This window comes from Corapipo altera, unplaced genomic scaffold (genome assembly GCF_003945725.1).
Source record: "Corapipo altera isolate COAL_440 unplaced genomic scaffold, ASM394572v1 60871, whole genome shotgun sequence".
Classification (NCBI taxonomy): Eukaryota; Metazoa; Chordata; class Aves; order Passeriformes; family Pipridae; genus Corapipo; species Corapipo altera.
Genome location: NW_020885048.1, coordinates 167,066 through 188,861, shown reverse-complemented (window position 1 = coordinate 188,861; position 21,796 = coordinate 167,066). Strand labels below are relative to the sequence as shown.

At 44.3% G+C, this 21,796-nt stretch overlaps 1 protein-coding gene across 1 annotated transcript in view; it reads left to right on the top strand.

Moving 5' to 3' along the window:
* The first annotated feature begins 3,803 nt into the window (after positions 1-3,803).
* LOC113959565 (zinc finger SWIM domain-containing protein 6-like) overlaps positions 3,804-21,796 on the top strand; it is a 175,325-nt gene continuing 157,332 nt past the window's right edge. Inside the window, exon 1 of the mRNA XM_027668681.1 lies at positions 3,804-4,332. Coding sequence (XP_027524482.1) covers positions 3,804-4,332 — 529 coding nt within the window. The remainder of the gene's footprint in view (positions 4,333-21,796) is intronic.

The following is a 21,796-nucleotide window of genomic DNA, read 5'->3' as shown; positions in this document are numbered from 1 at the left end:
AATATTGGATCATTGTGGCTTTATCCTTTATCCTGAAAGCTCCCCCCCAAGGGAGGTATCTGGGCCTTCCCACCTAGCCTGAGCGTATATTAACCCATCGGACTTTGTGTTTCGCAGGCTTCCCCCACCCCTGACGGATCAAGACTTTGACCATCACTTTGACCAACAGATATTGAAATTGCATCAATCAAGTCTCGTCACGGGATCATCGGTGGTGATATCCTTTCTTTCTCTTTCTTTTCCCTTATACATTTTCTTATGTGATATTTTTATGCTTTTATATTGCTATATTACTATAGATAATAATAACCAAAACAGCTGCATACCTGTCTTCCATTGCAACTACTGAGTAGTAGATGGATGAAAAAGGTGGATCTATGGGCTTTTCCACCTGCTTTTATCTGGGATCTCTAAAGTGAATTTGATAATTTCTGCCCAGATCTGAAATGACAGAAGAATAACTAAGTAGAGATAACTGACACATGGGCTACTTCTGCTTATTATGGAAGTTTTATTTTTTATTGGCACATCTCTCATTTTTCTAATTTCTCAATTTTCACTATAAAGCTTCTTTACTATGACATGAAGAATTCTTCCAGTGGCATTAGTGTGTTATCTTTATTGCAGCAGGGGGCTAAGACCTGGTAAAGAACAGCCATAACCCAACTTATTAAGAGCATTTTTTATTGATTTACTAGACACTTGTGTAAGACCCCAGGCTCGTCCTCTGAGCTCATCGAAGGAGTTTTAGTTTAAAAATATACAAGGCTTCAAAAATTCACCTGCCGAATTTATTAAAAGGGCCTTCAGTTCTTTTATACCTTGAGAGGGCACATGGGAGAAGACACTACACACGTTTTCTCAGGAGGTAAAATAACACGCTTTTACAGGCAAACCCATACATCGGTTGGCATGTGTTAAGTCAATGCTTTGTGGAATGCTTTATTTTCGTTGAATGTTACCCTTTAAACTTTTGCCAAGTTCCCTTATTTTCTAAAGTTTGCCTGTAAAATATCAAGGAAGGAGATTTGAAGAAGTAAAGAAAGAGAGAAAAAGGGAGAATTATAGCTACCACCTGGAGTCCCATGCAAGTCCAGCTTCCACATGTCCAGACAGTAGGATCCAAACACATGGGAGACCACGTGGTTTTGGTTTTATCTGCTCTAGCCTGCTGTGGCCATCCCCCCCCAGGTGGGACTTCTGGCCCACTGGCCATTTTGGGGCTCTGGGGCAGAGTGAGGGGCAGTGTGTTAGCCAATCTGAGGCTGGTGTAGGGGCTCCAGGGGGTGTGGTATGGGGGAGTGCTCCTGGGCTGCTTTTGACTGACAGCTGCTCCAGGGCTGCCCAAGGAGGCTCCAAGGGGCTGGGGTATGGAACAGGGTACCACCTCACCTTCCTGAAATTCAACCTGTCTCTTTCCCCAGTGTCTCACAACTTGTTTAAAACAGAAATAGTGCTAGAAGAACATAGAAGAAAAATTACTTCAAGATGTGAACAATTATTAATAACAAAGAATAAGTGATGGGGTTAAAATGTAATTTTCCTCTGCTCTTGTACACATGCAATCATGAAGTTCTTAATTTTTTACCTTCTACGTATTCCATTTATCTGCTCTCAGAAATACTGAAATCAATACCATATTAACAGTAAAATAAAGTAATTCATCCTTATCTTTTGTCTGTAGTACTCAGGCTCCCAAATGCCTCCAAAATTTAGTTGGAATTAAGTATATAAATCCAGTAGATCACTTTTAAAATATATGCCTCAAATAATGAATATGCAAGTTAATATCTCAGCAAGGTATCTGTGAATTTATGAAACTGGCACCTCAAGAGTAACTGTTTTGTGCAGTCTATACCCAGAAGCACAAGCATCAGTTTATACTCATTTCCTGTTCAGAAGGTAGCTCTCATGATTCCAAAGAAAAAACACCTTGTAGTATATACTGAAAATGAACTCTGCTGAACACAGTTTAGCCCTTTTAGTTGACTGCAGTTTAAACTCCTTGGCTAAAAATCATTATCCATTTTCTTAGTATAAACAACTGACAGCAGAAAAAGAAAAAAAAAGTTCTATACCTAGATGTAAAAGGATTCTCTACCTGTGAAATTACAAATCAATGCTACTGTCTATGAGCTTAGTAGCATATAAAAAAGCAAATACTTGCATATTTTAAACCATCTTCAGGTTTTCTGCTTATCTTTTTTTAAAATCAGACGGCAAGTCTTATACAGCTCATTGAATTTCCCATCCATTTTTAACAGAAAACACAGTTTCTGCAAAGCTCTTCAATCACCTGTTAAATAAACTATTGGTGTAGTCTTGGTTTTTGGCGGAAACAAAAGTAGATATTAAGTTTCAAGTCAACTTGATGTTATTTGTACTTAGAGTAAGTTGCTATGCAGGAGTCGTATCCTCAGCCTACTACTGTAGCTTATCAGCATTTTGTTTCTTTCTTTATTTTTTTTCAGGAAGGCCATTTAATTTGAGGAATCGGTATGATCCCATATGTCGCGGTATGTTTTTTTAATGAATACTGAAAGAAAAAAGAATCCTTGTCACTTCACGCTCTGCAGCAAATACGAGCATTATGCACCGCACTGCTTTCAAAAAATTAACCGGGACAGATGGCCTAACACCAGCCTTTTAATAGACCTTTTCGACACCAAGACAAACACAACGCGTTAATTGCGTTCAGTTTACTCACCGCGGGTCGTGGCATGGAGCCCTTCATCTTGGGCTACCAGAGCGGTTCCAAGCCGGACCACCTGTAAAGCCAGTCGGCTGCGTGAAGCTCGCACCGGTCTACAACCAGTCCGCACACTAACGCGTCCACAGCACGCGCGCGACCAGCAAGCCAGCACGCGCCAGGCACACGGGATGGGGGCTCACCCCGCGGCCCAAAGACCGTATATACCGTAGTGCCTCTAATAGAAGGGAAATCTGGGTCGCGCCTCACTGAGCCACTCAAGGGCTTGTTGCGGGAACGCGTGGGTTTAGCCACCCCAGATCCTGCCCCAGAAGAGCAGCACCCCGATAATAACACTCTGGCTTCGCCCATTTCAGCCCGCCTCTGACGCAGGAGCCCAAGCCAGGCCACTCGACCCCACACGGAGCCGCCTGTAGGCACCTTCTACCTGCCCTCCAAGGCGCCTCTACCGCTTCCCAGCAGCCCTCAACTCCCGTGGAACTCCAGCGAAAGGTGGGAGTCGCTCTGTTCCCCTGGGCGAGGCGCTAGGGGCCGACCAGCCCCCACCTTGTCGCAGGTGGGAATGGCCGCCTCAGCCGTTACCGTGCTTTCCGGCTACGGAGCACAGTTCTCCTCATCCGCCCCCTACCAGGTTTCCTATCGGAGGTGACCGGATTGAGGCCGCAACGACCCCGCCCCCGCATTCCGTACATGGTGTGAGAGAGGGGCGCCGCCAGCCACGCTCCCCTTTCCCACCAGGTGAGAGAGAGAGAGAGAGAGAGAGAGAGAGAGAGAGAGAGAGAGAGAGAGAGAGAGAGAGAGAGAGAGAGAGAGAGAGAGAGAGAGAGAGAGAGAGAGAGAGAGAGAGAGACTGGAGCGCGCGCACCATTCCTCATCAACGCGCGGAACAAGCCTGACTCGGGCTTTTCTATTTATGTTTATGGAGCCGATTTGCATAAGGCTCCGCACCCCACCGTGGGCGAGACAGCCGGCACCGCCCCTCATGGCCATGTAAGGGAAGAGGGGGCGTGACCCAGGGGGTGGCTCGCGGTCTTCCTGGTGCTGTTTTATAGGGTATATCCACTTCCGCTATCTGCTTAGAAGCAGCGAGATCATGGCGGAGCGTGGTCAACTCCCTTTCCCCTCTAAGCGCCTCTGCTGCAGACCTGGCTATGGCTCGGCGTGCAGGCTGGGCCAGCGGGTGGGCGGCACTGAACTCGGCAGTGGGGCGCTCTGCGCCGGACCTTCCTCCGCAACTGCTACTGTAGCTGCTGCCGCCGCCGCCCTGGGGCTGCTACCGCTTGGAAAGACTCAGAGCCCCGAGTCTCTGCTGGACATCGCGGCTCGCAAGGTGGCGGAGAAGTGGCCCTTCCAGCAGGTGGAGGAGCGGTTCGAACGGATCCCGGAGCCGGTGCAGCGCAGGATTGTCTACTGGTCTTTCCCCCGCAGTGAGAGGGAGATCTGCATGTACTCCTCCTTCAACACTGGCGCCGAGGATCTCGCCACCGCCCCCGGGGGGGCCGTCGCCGGCACCGCGCCCGGCGGGGGCGCGGACGCCGCCGCCGTCGACGAGAACCGCCTGCCTTTTCGCAGGGGCATCGCTCTTCTAGATGGCGGCTGTGTCGATAACGTCCTGCAAGTCGGTGAGTTACCAGCCGGGACCGCGTTGCGGAGCCGGGCCGCGGCCACTTGGGCAGAGTGCTGCAGGCCTCCTCAGCCGCGGGTCATCCGTCTGCTATCCGGGGAGCTGCCTCTCTTCCTGCGCGGCCTGGCGGCCGGAGCCACCCCACCTCCTTGGCGCGTGTGGCTAGGGAGCTCCCTCCAGCCCCTCCCCCCCGCGGTACGGCCTGCACTCTAAGGCTGTAATTCGGGCCGAGCAACTTCCTCTGCCAGTCTCCTCCTCCTCACGTCCAGAATACGGAATAACTCCTTTGCTCTGCTCCGTGACGTATCCACGGCGCCCGCTGCCAACGGTCTGCCCGTTCTCCGACAGGGTGGCTGGGCACGCTGCCACTCGCCTGTCCTTTTAACTTTCCCGACGCGTTGTGTCCGCTCCCTGAAATCCAGAGTGTGTAAACCCATTTGGTTCTGCTCCCTCCCAGCTTCCCACATTTGGCAATCCGGGTCATCACCATACCCCGAGCCACAATGGCAAGGAGATGCCTCCGCTACCCCCTCTTCGGGACCGCTGGTGGAAATGAATCAGCAGAAGGCGGATGACGGGGGGAGAGGGCGGGATGAGCCGCGGTCCAAAATAAAGAATTAAAAGACGGTGGGGGCCCCGAGGAGCGGGTGTGCGGTGCGGGGGAAGCTGCAAACAAAGGCATTTCTAGGGCGGTGGCAAGGCAGAGGGTGGAGGCGCGATTTGCCCAGGCCCTACTGCTTGAGGGGAGCAGGTAGATGTGACGGCGGGGAGGGGCCCACGAATTACTTTAGGATGAGCCCCTCCGTGACAACGGCGAGGTGAGGAGAAAAGCGCTGCGCTTTCTTCTGGAACAATGCTTCCCTTCCCCCTTCCGCTGCTGCTCCTGCGCCCAGCGGCCGCCGCCTGCCACTGTTCTTCCTCCTCTGCGGGCTGGCACCCCTGGTTAACTCCTCCCTACCTCTGTTTAAAGGGCACCGGAGGTTTGTACTCTCCGCCCCGACGGAGGAGGTCCTGCCTATGTATGAGCTGCTACCCCCACCCGCAAGCAGGTCCCGTTGGGGTGGTGGTGGTTTTGTGGGGAGGGAGTTTATGGCTTCCCCTGGAAACTTCCGCGGGGGATGCTGTGCTGACGCTTTGTGCGGCCCGGGCGCATTGCTGTGCGGAGGTGCCTCGCGGAGGAGGCGGCGTCGGCGACTGGACACTTTGTTCTCACTTTCACGTTTGTGTTCTTATCTGTTTTCTGCACCCCTGCCCCCCTACCATCCCCCTCAAAGGGGAAACCGGACAAAAGACTCTTTATTGCTTCTCACTGCCGGCTCGACAGTCGGGACAGGGCGGGACGGCGGCTCCGCGTGGCCGGTCATTGTCCCGCTCTGTGCTGGGCCGGACCGTCCTCTGGCGGTCGCTCAGCTGCGGCTGCTGCTCGCCTTTTCTTTGCAGTGCCATGGGGGGCTGAGCCGTGCCGAGATGTGGCGGCAGCCCTGATCCCGGTGCTGTGCCTCGGGGTCGGAGGGTGCTGGGCTCTCCCTCGGCCTTGTCCCCAGCGGATTTCACTTCGCGGGCATCCTGCAAACTTGCCTTCTACTTTCTGAAGGGAAGGTCTGTTGCTGTTCCTGGGTTAAGCGCCTTCTGCCTAGGTGGAGTTCAGCTTAAGACATGTTTTTTTGTTTGATTGTTTTTTTGTTGTTTTCTTCCTGTGGTTTTTTTTTTTAAATTTTTACTTTTAATTTTTTTATTCTGGAGAGTTTTAAGAGAATTTAAGGGTTTTAAAAAATTAGTTTTGGGTTTTTTTTAAGTTTCTTATAAGTTTAATCTTTTGGCTTTCTTTTTTTCAAAGGTCTGAGGTGCATCTGTGGTTTCTCAGAACTGGCAAAACCAGAAGTAGGGCCTTTTTAGTTTGATTGGTAGTGCTGAGACGTTTTTTGTTTCTTTTTCCTCTTCTGCTTGTACTTGATTCTCTTTGCAAGCCATGGAGAATGACAGGAGTGCACATAGGGAGGGATTTTTGGTTGATTGCATTTAAGCTAGGAATTCACTGTGAAAATAAAGCCAAGGGGTGATAAATAAAAGATGAAGTCTCTTCTAGGATTCCCAGTGTGGGCTTGACTTTGCTTGCTTTCGGCAGTGGAATAGGCCTCAATGAGTAGTTGTGAAAGAAAAAATAGTAATTTTTTTCTCTAGCTTCAAAAGTGGAATGAGGTTGGCAAGGGTCAATGTGAAAAAAGAAAATATGCATAAATAGAACTGAAATGTTGACTGCCGCTTCTGGATTCCTTAACTGCATTCTAAACGAATGCTGTACCTACTGTTGAAAATACTTTTGGTTGGGTTTGGTTTGGGTTTTTTTGTTTGTTTGTTTGGGGTTTTAAATTTTTTGTTTGTTTACCTTATATGAGCCTATTTTGTAAGGCTGCACAAAAATAGTGGAAGCTGGTGATATGAAACATCAATTGTATTGTCAAGGGCATTGCCCAAATGCTTCAAACACTGACAGGCATGGGACATTGTTCCTGCTGTATTTAGCATGGGTGCAGCCTCACCTCTGGTACTGTTCTGGGCCCCACAATTTAAGAACGATGTGAAGGTCCTTGAATTGCCCCCAGAGGAGGGCAACAAAGCTGGTGAAGGAGCTGGAAGGCATGTCCTGTGAGGAGCGGCTGAGGACTCTGGCTCTGTTTAGTTTGGAGAAAAGGAGGCTGAGGGGCGGCCTCATGGTTCTCCCCATCTTCCTGAGGAGGGGAAGTGGAGAGGGAGGTGCTGAGCTCTTCTCCCTGGCATCCAGTGATAGGATGCATGGGAATGGTTCAAAGCTCTGCCAGGGAAAGTTCAGACTGGACCTGAGGAAGCATTTTTTTTTTTGGAGAGGGTGGTCAAATACTGGAACAGGCTTCCCAGAGAGGTGGTCGATGCCCCAAGCCTGTCAGTGTTTAAGAGGCATTTGGATAATGCCCTTAATAACACACTTTAACTTTTGGTCAGCCTTGAATTGGTCAGGACTAGAATTTTTCATTTTTTTAAGGAGAAAATGAATTGTAAACCACTTCCCATCCTAGTTTTTAAAACAAGGAGTCTTCTATAAAAGTTTTTATTGGGATGACCTAACAAAATTTTTCATTGTTTTGGATCAGTTTTCATGTTTCTCATATTTCATTTTTTCCCTAAATTCAAGGCTTTCCTTGCTCCCAAGAAATTAGTTTCAAAGTTTGCTTTCAGTTTATGAAAGTAATTCCATCTCTGTATATGATCAGATGTTTTGGTATGTAGCAATTCTTGAATTTGAGCTACTTGTCATGTCAACAACTGATGCTTGTGTGCGTGTGTGTTCTCTCTGCACTCTGAGAGGAACAGTTAATTTAAAGCAAAATCTGTGAGGGTAGGCTGAAACAATTTAAAAGTTGGCATTGGACAAATTGGTTTCCTTAAAAATCAGTAACTAGTTGCAATGTTTTGCCATATAATTTGCTTTTTTGTAATGAACCTGTTAGATCTCCCAAAACTAGAGCAGGTTTTTGTCTCCTTGAAATTCCAGTTTTTCCTTTTGGTTTACTATCTAAAACTACCTATGTAAAAAACTTCTCTTGAATATGTATGCAGCTCTTGACATGGTTTCATAACCTTTTGTGGCCTGTATCACTAGAGATATTGGCTAGTACTATATGCTGGTTTGCATTCTCCTTCTAGCTACATGCCAATGATGATTTATGTGATGCCTTTGTGATGCATTACCATGCTCTCCCCTGATGAGGTAGCAATATGCATTCAGTCTTTGTTGCCTTAGCCCCACTACTGAAGACAAGGATGTCTAAAAAACTTGTAAGTCACTATCTTAAAATAGGTTTTTTCTGACTTAATTCTGCAAATGCATAAACAGACCGGAGGAGTGTAGCCTTTTAATAGTAACTAAAGTACAGAGAATTCTTTTGTGGTCAAGTGAGAACTGGTAAGAGGCCTGCTGTAGGAGCTGAGCAGTCGTAAAGGATACTTTAATGAATTGTGTCAAATCAGAAATAGACTGAAGTGTCTCCTAATGTGGGGTTTATAACCAACGCTTTATTAAACCCTTCTGAAAAATGAAAAATTAAGTGTAAAAGAGGGGAAACTTTAACTGCATTTGAAGTATATTTTAAGATAATTGTCATGTGCACCATCACATGCTTTAAGGAGAGCTTACTTTTTTTAATTTATCTATTTTTTATTCTCTTTACTCCTTGTTGCAAGTTTATATTTGACAGTCTTGAAATATCTGGAGATTTTTGCTTTGGAAATAGATGGACAATGACTGTGAAGGTCTGGTGCTAATTGAAAGGATGCAGTAAAACAACTCAGTAAGCTTAAATTCACACTAGCAGAACTAGCTGATCAGATAAATCAGAAGATCATTTACTAAATTAATGTGTTAAAATTTCAGGTGATTTACCTTTTTCCTGCTTTATTTAACAATCTGCCTGTTTACATAAGGAATCTTTCATTGTTAATTGGTTTCAGACCTTTAATAAATTAAAGAATTGTCAGAAAAATAAGGGGGGAAATGACACTATAGACAGAAATTTCACAGAAGTGGGCATTAATATATATACTTTTTGACAAATTTATTGATGTTCAAATGATCATTTTAAAGGCTGGGCAAATCAAATGTTGCATAATTGTATGACTTTTAAGAGGTGACACTGAACACATGCTAAGTTTAACTGCTAACTGGTTACTGACAGCTGGGTAGTAATGCAGATACAGTGCGGGAATTGTGCAGCTGACTATAGTGTTTAATTTATAATGACTAATGAATAAAAAACGTTCAACCATTGAGGCACTTAAAATTCGATCAAGTGAGACAAATTTACAATCTGTAGTACAATAGAGGATCAAGTTTGCATGTATTCTAATTATTTTTGTATTTTTAAACTTGTGTTAAAAGCAAGATTTTGGGTTAAAGGCTTTTATTGTCACTGTCTCTCTCAGGTTTGTTTCCTCATGCTTAAAGTTTGATTCTTTTATACTAGTGGCTTGTATTCTCTCTGCATACTAGTGTTCAGCTACGTGTGCAAGTCATAGTGGCAGCACAAACTCTTCAGCAAATTGGCTTCTAGCTTACCCTTGTCAAGAGCAGCTGGTGTGCCTTATTAATATTTAATTTTTACATTCAGTATTGATATTTTGACTGGGCCTAAAGCTCATAGAGCACCAGTCCACATTCAGTGATTAATGATGGTATTGATAGTGCATTTATGGTAAGTATAAATAAATGTAGATAGTATGGTCTTCAGGCTTTCACATGCTTAGGGGCTGGTCATTTTTGCCACTTACCTGCAGTTTTGGCCATAAAAGGATGGCAGATAAAATGACTGTGTTAAAACTTCATTAACAAAAACATCTACAAATAATCTTCTGGAAAACATGAGCTAGTCAGCCACATTTTGTGAAGAGCTTTACAGTTAGCTATTGATTACTTGCACAGCAGTTGCCTCAATGAAGCACTTAGTTTTCCTCTCATATTTGAGGAATACAGTACGCTGCTTTGGGAGGGTGACAAAGTTTTAATGAAACTCATTTGTGTATTTACAAGGGTGGCCTCTGTGACCACATTAAGCATGACTTATGCTTCTTCAAGACAATGCTGCTGAGTCGACTGATTTCTAAAAGTTCAAGAACAGGGGAAAAAACAATTAATTTAGACTATTGATTAATATATTAGCTACAGGAAGGAAACCTGGAATGCTTTTATTCTGAAATACTGTGCTATGACCAGTGATAACTGTACTGCTGCTGTTGTACATGCAAAATGAGTCTCAGTTCCTTCATTGATTTAGGTTGTAAACTGCAACCTTGGAAACTGACTAAAATTAGTTTCTTGGGGATAAAATATCAATCCACTATATTTTGTATCTGGATTTAGTGTAGCTATATTATATAAAGCATGAAACTTCAATTTTGCTTCTTCTAGATCAGAGGGATGGGGATGACAAAATGTGTAACTGTTTTTTAGCTCTTTGTTATTGAAGATCAGATATGTGAGAGAACTGTCATGCAGCTTTCTTGGTCAAATCTAAATGCATGAATTTATGGAGGTGTCTTCAGCTAAATGGGCTACTAATGCATGAGTGGTAGGCAGTGACTATGAATGTGACTTGCTGTAACAGATACATTGGCAGTCTGATGGGATGAGGAAGCTGAGAATAACTTGATTAGTCCTACTTCTAGAAGCAGCATATCACTTAGTTTTACTGTCAGTTTTCAGGGATTGAACTTTACATTGTCATGTATTCTGTCAATAATGTAAAGACTTACTTTCTAGGTAGTTATGTAGATGATAAATGTAAGTGGCTGTTTGGTGGTAAGAGTGAAGAAGTGTTTAGGATTAAACAAGAGTTTGGCTCATATAATAAAATATACTTGAAGAGAAGAGAGATAGTAAAATGCTGAGTTTACCTTTATAGATGACAGGCTAGAAAGAGAACTGGGCAAGTGGTGATGCCTGAGATAAGGTAGAGGTCAAAGAGCTCAGTAGATCCCTGAGATGTGTTTAAGGAGGATATAGTCTGAATGACTGCTCCCTCTACATGGTCTGCTTTCAATGGACATGGAAACCGATTGTTTCATTTTGTAGGAAAAAATCTAAGCTTTCAAAATGGAAAGCAGGTTGGCAAAATGTAATTTAGCTGTCCTGTAGCTTTTGAAATTGTAAAATACATTTAAAGTTATGAAGTGGGTGTTTTCTTGCTGTCTTTTTTAACCTTATATCCCAATTTAAATTTTATAAATATTTCCTTTGTTTGTCAGATACATCCTGTTTTTCAGAAAGCACCAACTTTCTATTTAATTGAACGGTGTTTGTTGAACTGTACTTTATCAGAAACAGAAGCTATTTCTGTTGGGTCATGGTTGAGACTCCATTACAGTGGTAAAACAGAGCCATTTACTTTTGTACAACTGTTAGAAACAGATTTATTCATAGAGTTAAATGTGCATTGATAAGATCATAGAATATAATGGATTTTCTTTTATTATAAGATATAATTTGTGTCTTAATTCTCGTCAACAGGCAATAAATGGCTTAATTTTAGGAAGAGCAAGTATGTGTTTTCTATCTTTTTTTGTTTGTTTTCCCCTCCATAGTAGTGAATATTTGTGATACCCAGACTTGAGAAAAACTGAGAGGGTGGGGTTTTTTTTTCAGGGCCATATGTTGTGCTGACCTGGGAATAAGAATGGGGGGAGTGCAATGTTAGCCTGGATAAGTGGGAAGAGATGTGAATCATGAGCATGCACTTCAGTGAATCATGCCTGTTATGAGGTCCATTTTCCCCTCCCTCCTTGAATAACAAAATGAAGTTAAGTAAAGGTGATTATTGAGAAACATTTACTGAAAGGAGGATATGCAATGAGACACTGATCTGTGATTTTTTTTTTGGAAGTAAAAGGAGAGTCACAAAAGATAGTAAAGGTCAAAACTTCTGAGAGAGGAGTTGTCAATTTACAGAAGTGCTGAAATGTAGAGGAATATAAATCCTGAAGCATTTCCAGAAAAGCTTTTCACTGGGGACCTTGGTGAGAACCATCCCAGTGTGATGCACTGCACTGGAAACAGCAAATGCTCAATGGTAGAATAGCATTCCAGGCAAGGACCTCAGTGTACTCAATTATTTGGCAATGGGAGTCAGAAGATGAGGTGGGGCAGGTGATGTTATAACACAAGCACCTCAGGCGGAAGTTACATGTGTGAATGAGGTGGAGGAGTCAGCAGCATGAGTGTAAAAAGAAGTCTGTATCTTAGCCTAGCATACATGTAGCTTTATTGGTTGAGTGAGGTATCCGTAGCTGTGTTTTGGGCCAGGTAGTTTGGAAGGAATAGCATTGCATGTGACTTTGGTAAGGAAATGAATGTTCTGAACCTGGAGATGGGGGAGTGTGGTGTGATGGAATAAGCACATCCACCTGTATTGCAGTTCCTGCCATCTGATGCTGGTTTGAAGTGCAGTGGGAAGGGTACGTTTGCAGTGTGGGCTGGTGGTGGGACTGCTGCTGAGGTAGCCTACAATTTAATCTTTCGGCAGTAGCTGGGTACAAGTAGTGTAAGTTGATAGCAAAACATTCAGCATAGGTTAGAGGGACCTTTGACAGGCTCATCCCCTGCAGAGCTCAGTGCCATCACACCCTGCTCTCAACACTGAGCAACTCCTCTTTTATGGGCAAAAGCACTACCAGGCCTTTGTTCAGTTTGCTTTTCTGTGGAAATGAATATATTTGTGAGCAGGAGGCTGTTGAAGTTTGCTAGTGATATGTGCTCTATTTGTCTAATTGCATTGTCCAGCGAGGTGGTTACAACTCCTTAACCCTGACATGGGCATGCTGGTGCAGTGATATAGGTATTAGAAGTTGGTGTTATGATGAAAGGGCCTCCATTAACTTGAGTTGTGTGTGTTAGCTGTTCAGAGACTGTTGTACTGGCCTACAAAACCTGGATTATGTCATAAAGGTGGTGTGCTGATCAAAGGCTGAGACCAATGGTCTTTGTAAATACAGGTTTAAAGCTAAAATACAAGCTTGATGTGTGTCTTCTTTCTAGGGCTGGTAACCTTAGGTTGTCTGACAAATATAAATTACAAAAGCCATAAACCTTTAATTTGAGAGAAGTTGAAATTGTATTTCCAGTTATAATTTAGCAGTGTTATCACTCTTCCCCCTCCCTTTTCTGGCACATTCCTTGTTGACCAAGCCTGATGCTGTGAGGAAAGCTGCTGATACAGCAACATGGTGTGGTTGTAACACTTCTATATGAGTGGGAGTCCTCCAGGAGCCCATTTCAGAAAGCTTGCTCCCTCTTGTCACTTGGTGAACTCCTCCAAGGATGGACTATGAAACAGGCTTAACAAATGTTTTCCACTGTGAAATACTCTAATCATGAATATGGTAAATAACATAACTGACTCATTTGCTGTGACTCATTTACTGATCTATTCCTCACTGTGTTACTCCCATAACAGAAAACACATATTGCTGTGCTTATAAACTTGTATTTTGGAAAGTGTTTTCATGATTGTCATTTGCAAACTAAGACTACTGTGTCATTCACCCTGAAGTTATGTGGTGCTTTAGATTGGCTTAAATGCAGCCTGCTGTCAAAGGGATGCTATAGTTCTCAGGCTTGCGCCTTGTGCCAGGGTTTGTGGAGCTGTGTGGTGAACCAGGCAACTGCTCTGCTTATGAATTCAGATATTGCTAGGTGAGTTTTACCTGGTTTATTGGCCAAAAAAGTGCTACTGGTGATTCAAGGGAGACTAGATTACAAGATGAGGGCACTGAGAAATGCAGGACTAATTTCTGTGTCAGTCACACATTAGCTTAAAGTGATCGTGAAGCTCTGACTGTTGCCTGGGGAAAGGAGACCAAGCTGCTGTGCTTAGAAGTTCACTATTGGGAAAGGTGGCCTGATTGTTCCGGAGATGGCAGCATGGGCCTTTCCTGAGCTGTGATGTGTGTTGGGCCTGTATGAGTGAACCATCTTCCACATTTCTTCATCTGTAGTGTTTTTTCTTGTTTCAACACCTTGACCAAGGGACGAGTCCCCCTACCATGCTACCCCCAGTGGTTAAAAGCAGCACTAAACTTGTGCAGAACTGGTGGAGGAAAGAAGTGCATTGGAAGCCCTGTTGGACACTGCACAGTGTAAATAAGTCCATTTTCAGGATAAAAATTACTTTCCTTTGTGGTAAAGAGAGATTTAATGGGGTTTTATGCGTGCCTGTCTGGGATAGGATGCTTTGGCTTTCTCAACTGCTTGCACTAGGGGGAGATTAAAGCTTATCAACAAGGCTTGCTTTTAACAGTAGCCTGTTTTGATGTGGAAGGATTGATCTGGGTTGTTCACTTCCTGGAGTCCTCCTACAGGTCTGCCTAGAGGATTTTGGCTGTCAGACTCTCTTAAGATATGCATGAGTGAGAGACTGAGTCCTTAAGTTGTACATAGCAGGGTACTTTACCTCTCTTGGTTGTCTCCTGCTAAAAAGGATCCTGCACGACCTCCAACCCTAATTGAAGTGTCCGGTTTCCTTCCTAACTTCTGCTGGTGGTGTTTGTTGTACGTGTTTAGGCTTTTAAACTAAATACTTCACCTTCCTCAAATGAGGAAATTTCTTAGCCTGTTGTCTTTCCTGCTCCATTGCCGCACTGCTAAGAGTCTTCTAAAATTAGAGGTCTCCTTTCTGTCAAATTATGTTTTAGGCTGATCACAGGTGTTTAATGTGATACTTTTGTGAACTGACCATGATTTCTGCAAGCCAGGTTTATTTAAAAAGTACCAGCTTGAACTCTAGTCCATTTAGTGAATGAAAAGCAGTCAGCTATATCAGTCCTTCAGTTTTTGTACTAATTAGTTTGTTTTCATGGCTGTCTTCCTTTTAACCCCTCTACTTCTACCCCTACTTCCTTTTTGCTATTTTGAAGACATACAATTGGAGAAACTGGCTGTTCAGAACAGTGTACTGAGCTCTATGAAGTTCTGTTGCTCACATGAAGCTAACAACTAGGAAAAAGAACAAGCTCCACAAGTAATGCAAGAGGTTCTTTAAACATAGTCACAACAAAAGCATTTTGTTTCGAAGCTTGGCTAAGCTATATTCAGTGTAAGAAGTACTATCCCAAGAAGGATGAAGGCTTACAGGACCTGAGTGGGGGAAGAGGAGAGTAGCAGTATTTGTAGGCTTCTTTTATCTTAATGAAATTCTTAAATTATTTCTTCTGCTATGGGTGAATGTGTGCACTTTAATTATTATATTTACACAAATCCAAGATTGTGAAACAGATTCAGGTTAGTCTAGAAAAAGTATTTTCGGTTACATTTTATTTGTAACCAAGTATGTTTTGTCTTTAATCTGGGGAAGACATTTTTCCCTGAGTCAAAAAGCATTATTTTATTGGAAAGGCATTTAAGAGCCTGGGATTTTTGTGTCCTACAGTTGAGCGAGCCTCCTCAAACCTGCCAAACTTAAAACACAGTGGGTTTGATGTTTCTTAATGGAACAGACAGCTCAGTGGATGTTTTCATCACAACTCTAAAGTTGAGTGAAAGCCAGTCTATCATGAAAAAAACAGAAGAACTTAACTAGTTCTTTGTGTACAGACTTGCTTAAAAGTTCAGAATTTTGCAGAACTGGTTAAGGAATCCTGACTTTTACTTGCCATCCTTTCCAAAGCCCTCCAGAAGCATTATGTAAATACCTTCACACCAGCTTAAGGTGAGAATGCTGTCTGGTGCATGGCCAGAAGCTGCTTGCTGTAATTTCCTCTCTTTGGACCTTCATCTTGCACCTTCCCAAAAGACAGCAGATGGATTACTTTCCAGTCACTGTTGGGAGACTGTCCATGGGGCAATTTTTGTAGAGTGATAAATGTGCCACTAGCCATGCCTTTGCATAGTTTTTGTTGCTGCAATAGGTGTGAAGTTATACAAGGTTTTTTGACCTAGTAGAGAAGTCTAAGACAACTCTCAGGTTTTTAATTTTGAAGATATGAGGAAGAGGTCATACTGGGTTCAGATAACTACTACTATTAAAATTGTTTGGGTTTATCCACTTTGGTGTTATCTGAATTCAGGCCAGTGAGTTCCTGATGGTTTCTGGTGGGTTGACCTTGCCTGGCTGCCAGGTCTCCACCAAAGCCACTCTATTACTCCCCTCCACAACTGGATGGGGAGAGAAAATATAATGAAAAGCTTGTGGGTCGAGATAAGAACAGGGAAAGATCACTCATTGATTACTGTCATGGGCAAAACAGACTTGACTTGGAGATAATAGTTTAATTTATTGCCAATCAAATCAGAGGAGGATAATGAGATATAAAAACCAAATCTTAAAACACCTAACCCCACCAATCTCTTCTTCCCAGGCTCAACTTCACTCCCAAATTCTCTACCTCTTTCCCCTGAGCAGCACAGGGGGATGGGGAATGAGGTCAGTTCATGTATTGGGGGGGGGTTTGGACCATACTGAATCTGAAACCATGACACCATTGAAAGCTCAACAAAACTGATATTTATTACCAAGAGGTGGCCAACAAAACGAACAAACCCAAAAAAGAGGAAGGAGGAGAGAAATAAGCCCCCAGCACGACCTCCCCAGGTACCCAGCTGTTGCCCATAAAGTTATCTTAACCACCTAGAATGCCTATAATTACCCATAGCAGAAGCTGCATCCTTGGAGAGTCAGTAAGTTCACAAATTGGCAGGCGTCCCTGCCAAAAGGCAACATTGTCCTTGATGTCCTCTTCCTCCAAAGAAGAGCTATCTGCTTTTTATACAATTAACTGAGTGACCTCAACCTAGGTAGGTGTGGCCAGCACCGCCCAGCCAGAGGCCCTCAGTCCCACCTCCCAGTTATGCAAGTAATATCTCTTCTGCGCACGCATGGCTTTCCCTGCGCCTGCGTACTGCACCTGGGGGGGTCCTTTCTTAATTGAGTCAATGGGTTTACTTCCTCCTCCTCCTCCTCAATCTCTCCTTCAAGCGACTTTGGAGAACGATTAGCCAATCACAGAATACCAATTAAATATAGTTTATACAAGAACTCTTCAAGGACAAATTTCCCATTTTATCAGTGCTAGTTTTCTCATAACTTGGCAGGGAAAGAACAAAACTTTGATACTTTTGGTCTGTGTTTGGCCCAGACAACCGTAAGAGTAATTAACCCCTGATACAGTTCATCACACATTGTCTCTGCTGTTCCTTTCTTTTCATGCTCTTTCTCTGCTCCAGAGTGGGGTCCTTTCCATGGGAGACAGTCCTCCACAGACTTCTCCAACATGGGCCCTTTCCACAGGGTACAGTCCTTCAGGAACAGACTGCTTCAGTATGGGTCCCTCATGGGGTCACAGGTCCTGCTAGGAGCCTGCTCCAGCATGGGCTCTCCATGGGGTCACAGATTCCATCAGGGCACATCCACCTGCTCTGGCATGGGGTCTTCTATGGGCTGCAGGTGGATGGACCTCTGCTCCACCATGGACCTCAATGGGCTGTAGGGGTACAGCCTGCCTAACCATGGTCTCCACCAGCTCTGTTCCAGCACCTGGAGCACCTCCTACCTCTTCTTCACTGAACTTAGTGTCTGCAGAGTTGTTGCTCTCATATTTGATCTTCTGTCCTGGCTGCTGTTGTGCAGCAGTTTTCCCTCCTTCTTAAATATGTTATTGCAGAGGTGCTACCACCATTGCTGATTGGCTTAGCTCTGGCCAGTGGTAGGTCTGTGTGGTGGGGGGAAGCAGTTTTCCCCCTGAAGTAATAAAATGGTAAAACCCCAGGGGATGGTGACCCTTGAAGTTTTGAGGTTTTACCCAATGAGCGCTTCTGCAAAATACAAACATATCACAAGCAGAACAGAAGAGAAGGTTAGTTGTAGTTGTTGAAGAAGTAGCCATGTTGTAGGAGCCACGAGGAGAAACAGCAGCAGCCCCACTGGGGGCTGGGGCCCCCCCGGCCCCGGCTGGGGGGGCTGCAGGGACTTGGAACAGCATAAAGCTGGGCTATGTACCTGTGGCTGAAAGCTAAAGAAGTTTTCTCCACTGTGAGTGAGCAGAGACAGAGCAGCAGCAGGAACAGTGTCCAGAGAATGTTGGCAGAGAGCCAGAAGAGATAAGACCATGCAGCAACAACAGGCAGGCAGGAACACAGAGAACTCCTGGAAGGAGAGAGAGAAAGAGAACGAGAGCCGACAGCAGCAGAGAGAGAGAGGAAGTTGGGGTAAGAACTGAAATAAAACCCCATACCCCTCTTAGACCTCTGAGAAAGGAGGAAGATGATGGACTCTTACTTGAAAGAGTCTTAAAGTGATACAGCACTTGCGGAAAGGAGCTGAAAAGCTCAGAGAAGAATGCAGAGGGTGACCTTGGTCCCCCCGCTGCTTGAGACAGAGCACAGAGCTCTGTAGGGGAACTTGAATCCCCTGAAGATAAGGACCGTCACGAAGACCCCTGCGCTTCGTGATATGACGTGGTGATAGTGCACTTGTCCTGGGAAACGCAGCCCACGGAAGAAGACCCTCACTTGAAGACGAGTGGCCGAGGGGCTTGGATACCCCCTCGTGTGTATTGGCAGAGATCCAGCTACAGCTGCATGCATGAGAAGAAGAAAGCCTGCTGCCTTAGAGACTACTGCTCTAAAAGTGGAAAGGGATCTTTCTTTCTTCCCTCCTGGACTTTTGTTTTAAGGGGAGAAGAGATTTGATCCATTGTAAATACTTATGTCATGGTAGAGATAATTAAGATTGTATATAATGTATTGTAGTATTTATTTGTACAGTCATTGTAATATATTCCCTTTCCCCCATTTTGAGTCTCGTGTAGTGTCTGGAAAAAACATCTCACACTGGGCTGAGATGTGGGAGGGGGCTTGGATTAGGGAATTAGATTTTGGAGCTCTCAAACCATGACAGTCTGTCTAGGGGCTGGGTGGCACTAGCTCTGTCAAATATGGATGAAACTTGTGGCATCTTCTCACAGAAGTCACCCTTGTAGCCCTCTCTGCTACCAAAACCTTGCCACACAAGCCAAATAGAGAGTTATGCTGTGCAGGTGGCAAGTTTAGTTCATCCAGCACTATCTTTAGATATGTTCATCTTTAAAGATTAAGTTGTGTGCAGACTAGATGTGACTCATGAAATTACTTTCACCGCACATTTTCTGCTAAATGTATCCCAGAAGATCTTAGAGTGCATCAAGTGCTTTGATAGACTTCTATCAAGTTGATGCAAGTACTGGGTCTGTTTTAGCTAAGAATACTTGGACAGAAAGAACAGGCACAAAATTGACTTATCAGAGTCTTTAAGAGGTACCCTTTAATAGTATCTTCCCAAGAATAACACTGTACCAGGTATTAAAGCAAAGAAAAGATATTTTTTTTGTGCATAGTGATTGAAACCTTGGGCACCTCTCCTGATCTCTGCAACCTTTCAAAGGTGATCGTGAGTGGCCTAGCAATGATATCTGCTAGTTTCCTCAGCATTCATGGATGCATCCTGTCAGGGCCCATGGAGTTGTGGATATCAAGTTTGACTAAATGGTCTCTAAACCATATTTCCTCAACCAAAGGCCTTCCTTCCTCCAGACCTGGGCTGGCCTTGGCAGTGAAGACTGAAGCAAAGAAGGTGTTCGGTACCTCTTCCTTCTCTGTGTACTCTCTTGCAAGGGTCCCTGTTTCATTCGGTAGTGGGCCCACATTATCCTTAGGTTTCCTTTTTGTTATTGATGTATTTGAAGCAGCACTTCTTGTTGTCCTTGACATACTTGGCCAGATTTAATTCCAGATGGCCCTTGACCTTCCTTGTTGCATTTCTGCATACTCTGACAACATTCCTCATGTGACCTGTCTCTGCTTTCACCTCATGTGCTTATGGCTGGGTTTTGGCAGGAGTTCCTTGTTCATCCACACAGGTCTCCTAACCCTTTTGCTCACTTTCTTGCCCGTGGGGATGCACCATATTTGAACCTGGAGGGAAGTGGTGCTTGAATATTGACCAACTCTCTTGGACCCCTCTTCCCTCTAGGGCATGTTCCAATGGGATTCTTCCAAGAAGATCCCCGAAGAGGTTAAAGATAGCTCTCCTGAAGTCTGTGGTTACAATCTTACTCATTGCCTTGCTTCCTTCTTGCCCACTACTGAACTCCACAATCTCATGGTCACTGTAGGCCAAGGCTGCAGCGCATCAGTTTTGGAAATACCAGCTTCCTTAAAAGAAGGAAAAACGTATCTTGAATGGTGAAATATGGTGAATATACAGGTCCACGCTGCATTTCTCATTGAGCTTCATGATGGTTTTAGTTAATTTACTTCTCTTCCTTCCCCCCACCATGTAGTAGTGACAAGAAGAAGACACAAAGGTAAAAGCAAAACTGAACCCTGTGCTGTTTATTTTGAAGATGCCACAGACAGTTGAGATTTGGACCTTCTTTTTGTAAAAAAAAATGTGAAATTCGCCTCATTAGATACAGTGGTTGTGAACCTTTTGAAATCCTCCAATTTTTAATTGCTAAAAACTTAAAATACATTCTTGATGATTGTAAGGTTTTTAATATCTTTTAGCATTCTGGTTATTCTGAATACAATTTGGTGCATTCCAATTAAGCCTGCTTTAATTTGATGCATGTGGGGAGAGTGAATGGAACTCAAAGGTGAAACTGTATCTGAAAGTTGTAATAGCTTCAATTAACCTGGTCCTTTAGGAAAAAATGTATTTCCTCAGAAAATGGGATAAAGTATGCATGTGCTGTATATTGGTCATCGTTTGAAGTTTGCTATACCTGAAATAAAATATCAAACTTGGAATTGTACCATACTTGCTAGGTTATTTCAGAGTGAAAAACATAGCAGGTGAAGAGAATCTGTGGCTTTCAATCAGTTCAGTGAAAGGTATTGTCTCAGTTTAACAAGACAGATGTGTTTGCTGAGCAGGGCAAGTAATGAGGAAGACCAAGCTCCCCCCTCTAAGCAATTGTAAATCCAAAATTAAGGGGGTCCAGCTGAGGAAATGTGGAGAAAGAAAGAAAAAATAACAGCCCTTTATTAAAGAATATATATATGTATGGGTAAAACAATAAAAGAACAAGAGAAAAAACACACCAAAAAACCAAAACAAAAACCCCAGCAATCCTGCACCCAAATTCCCAAGAAAAAAAACCCCAGTTAAGTACTTTTTACCTTTTGATGCAATTGTAACTAGTGGCTGGCAGGGGGTGCTGTTAGATCTCTGGAGGAGCGGAGGCTGCAGTTACTCAAAATGGTTGGCAGGGGGCGCTGCAGTCAAACCCTGTCGCGGTCCGAAGGGAGGAGGGGACAGGACACGAGGAAGGGTGCAAGCAGACTTCTTTATTCAGGCGTGTGCTCCATTCTTAAAACCTCCCCCCAGGGAAAAAGGGGCAGAACAAAGGGTGGGCTATCAGACAGACAAGCAGGGGAGCAAATCACAATAGGGCACAGGCAAAAGGGGGAGGAGGAAGCCTGGGCATGTGCAGTTGTGCACTGTGTAGCATGGATACAGTGAAACCACATAATAACAGTAAAGTCCATATGAAAGTCCTGCCAATTGCTGTATGCTTTTCTCCATGCCTGGAACTGTTCCCATCCTGAATCTTGCTTCTCTACATCACCCCACCTGGCAAATGACGGATCTCAGCCATGTGGGTGGTTCAAGACCTCAAGGTGGGCCTCCACCCCTCGGCCACGAAAAGCAGCAGCTAGCAAGGGACAGGGGAACCAGGAAGAAAGGGAAAAACTCACAAGATGCTGGCAGTCTCCGTAACAAGAGAGGTGGAGTGCGGCTCCGCAGGGACTCTCTCACCGGAGGACGAACCGGAGCTCCCCGGTCCTTGGCAGCTCCGAGGGGCACTCAGGCCATGGGCAAAACAGGATGCAAGGGGTCAGAGGCTGATATGGTTTGAAGCTGGCTCCCTGCCAAGTCTCCAAACCTTACCACAAGAGTTTCCCC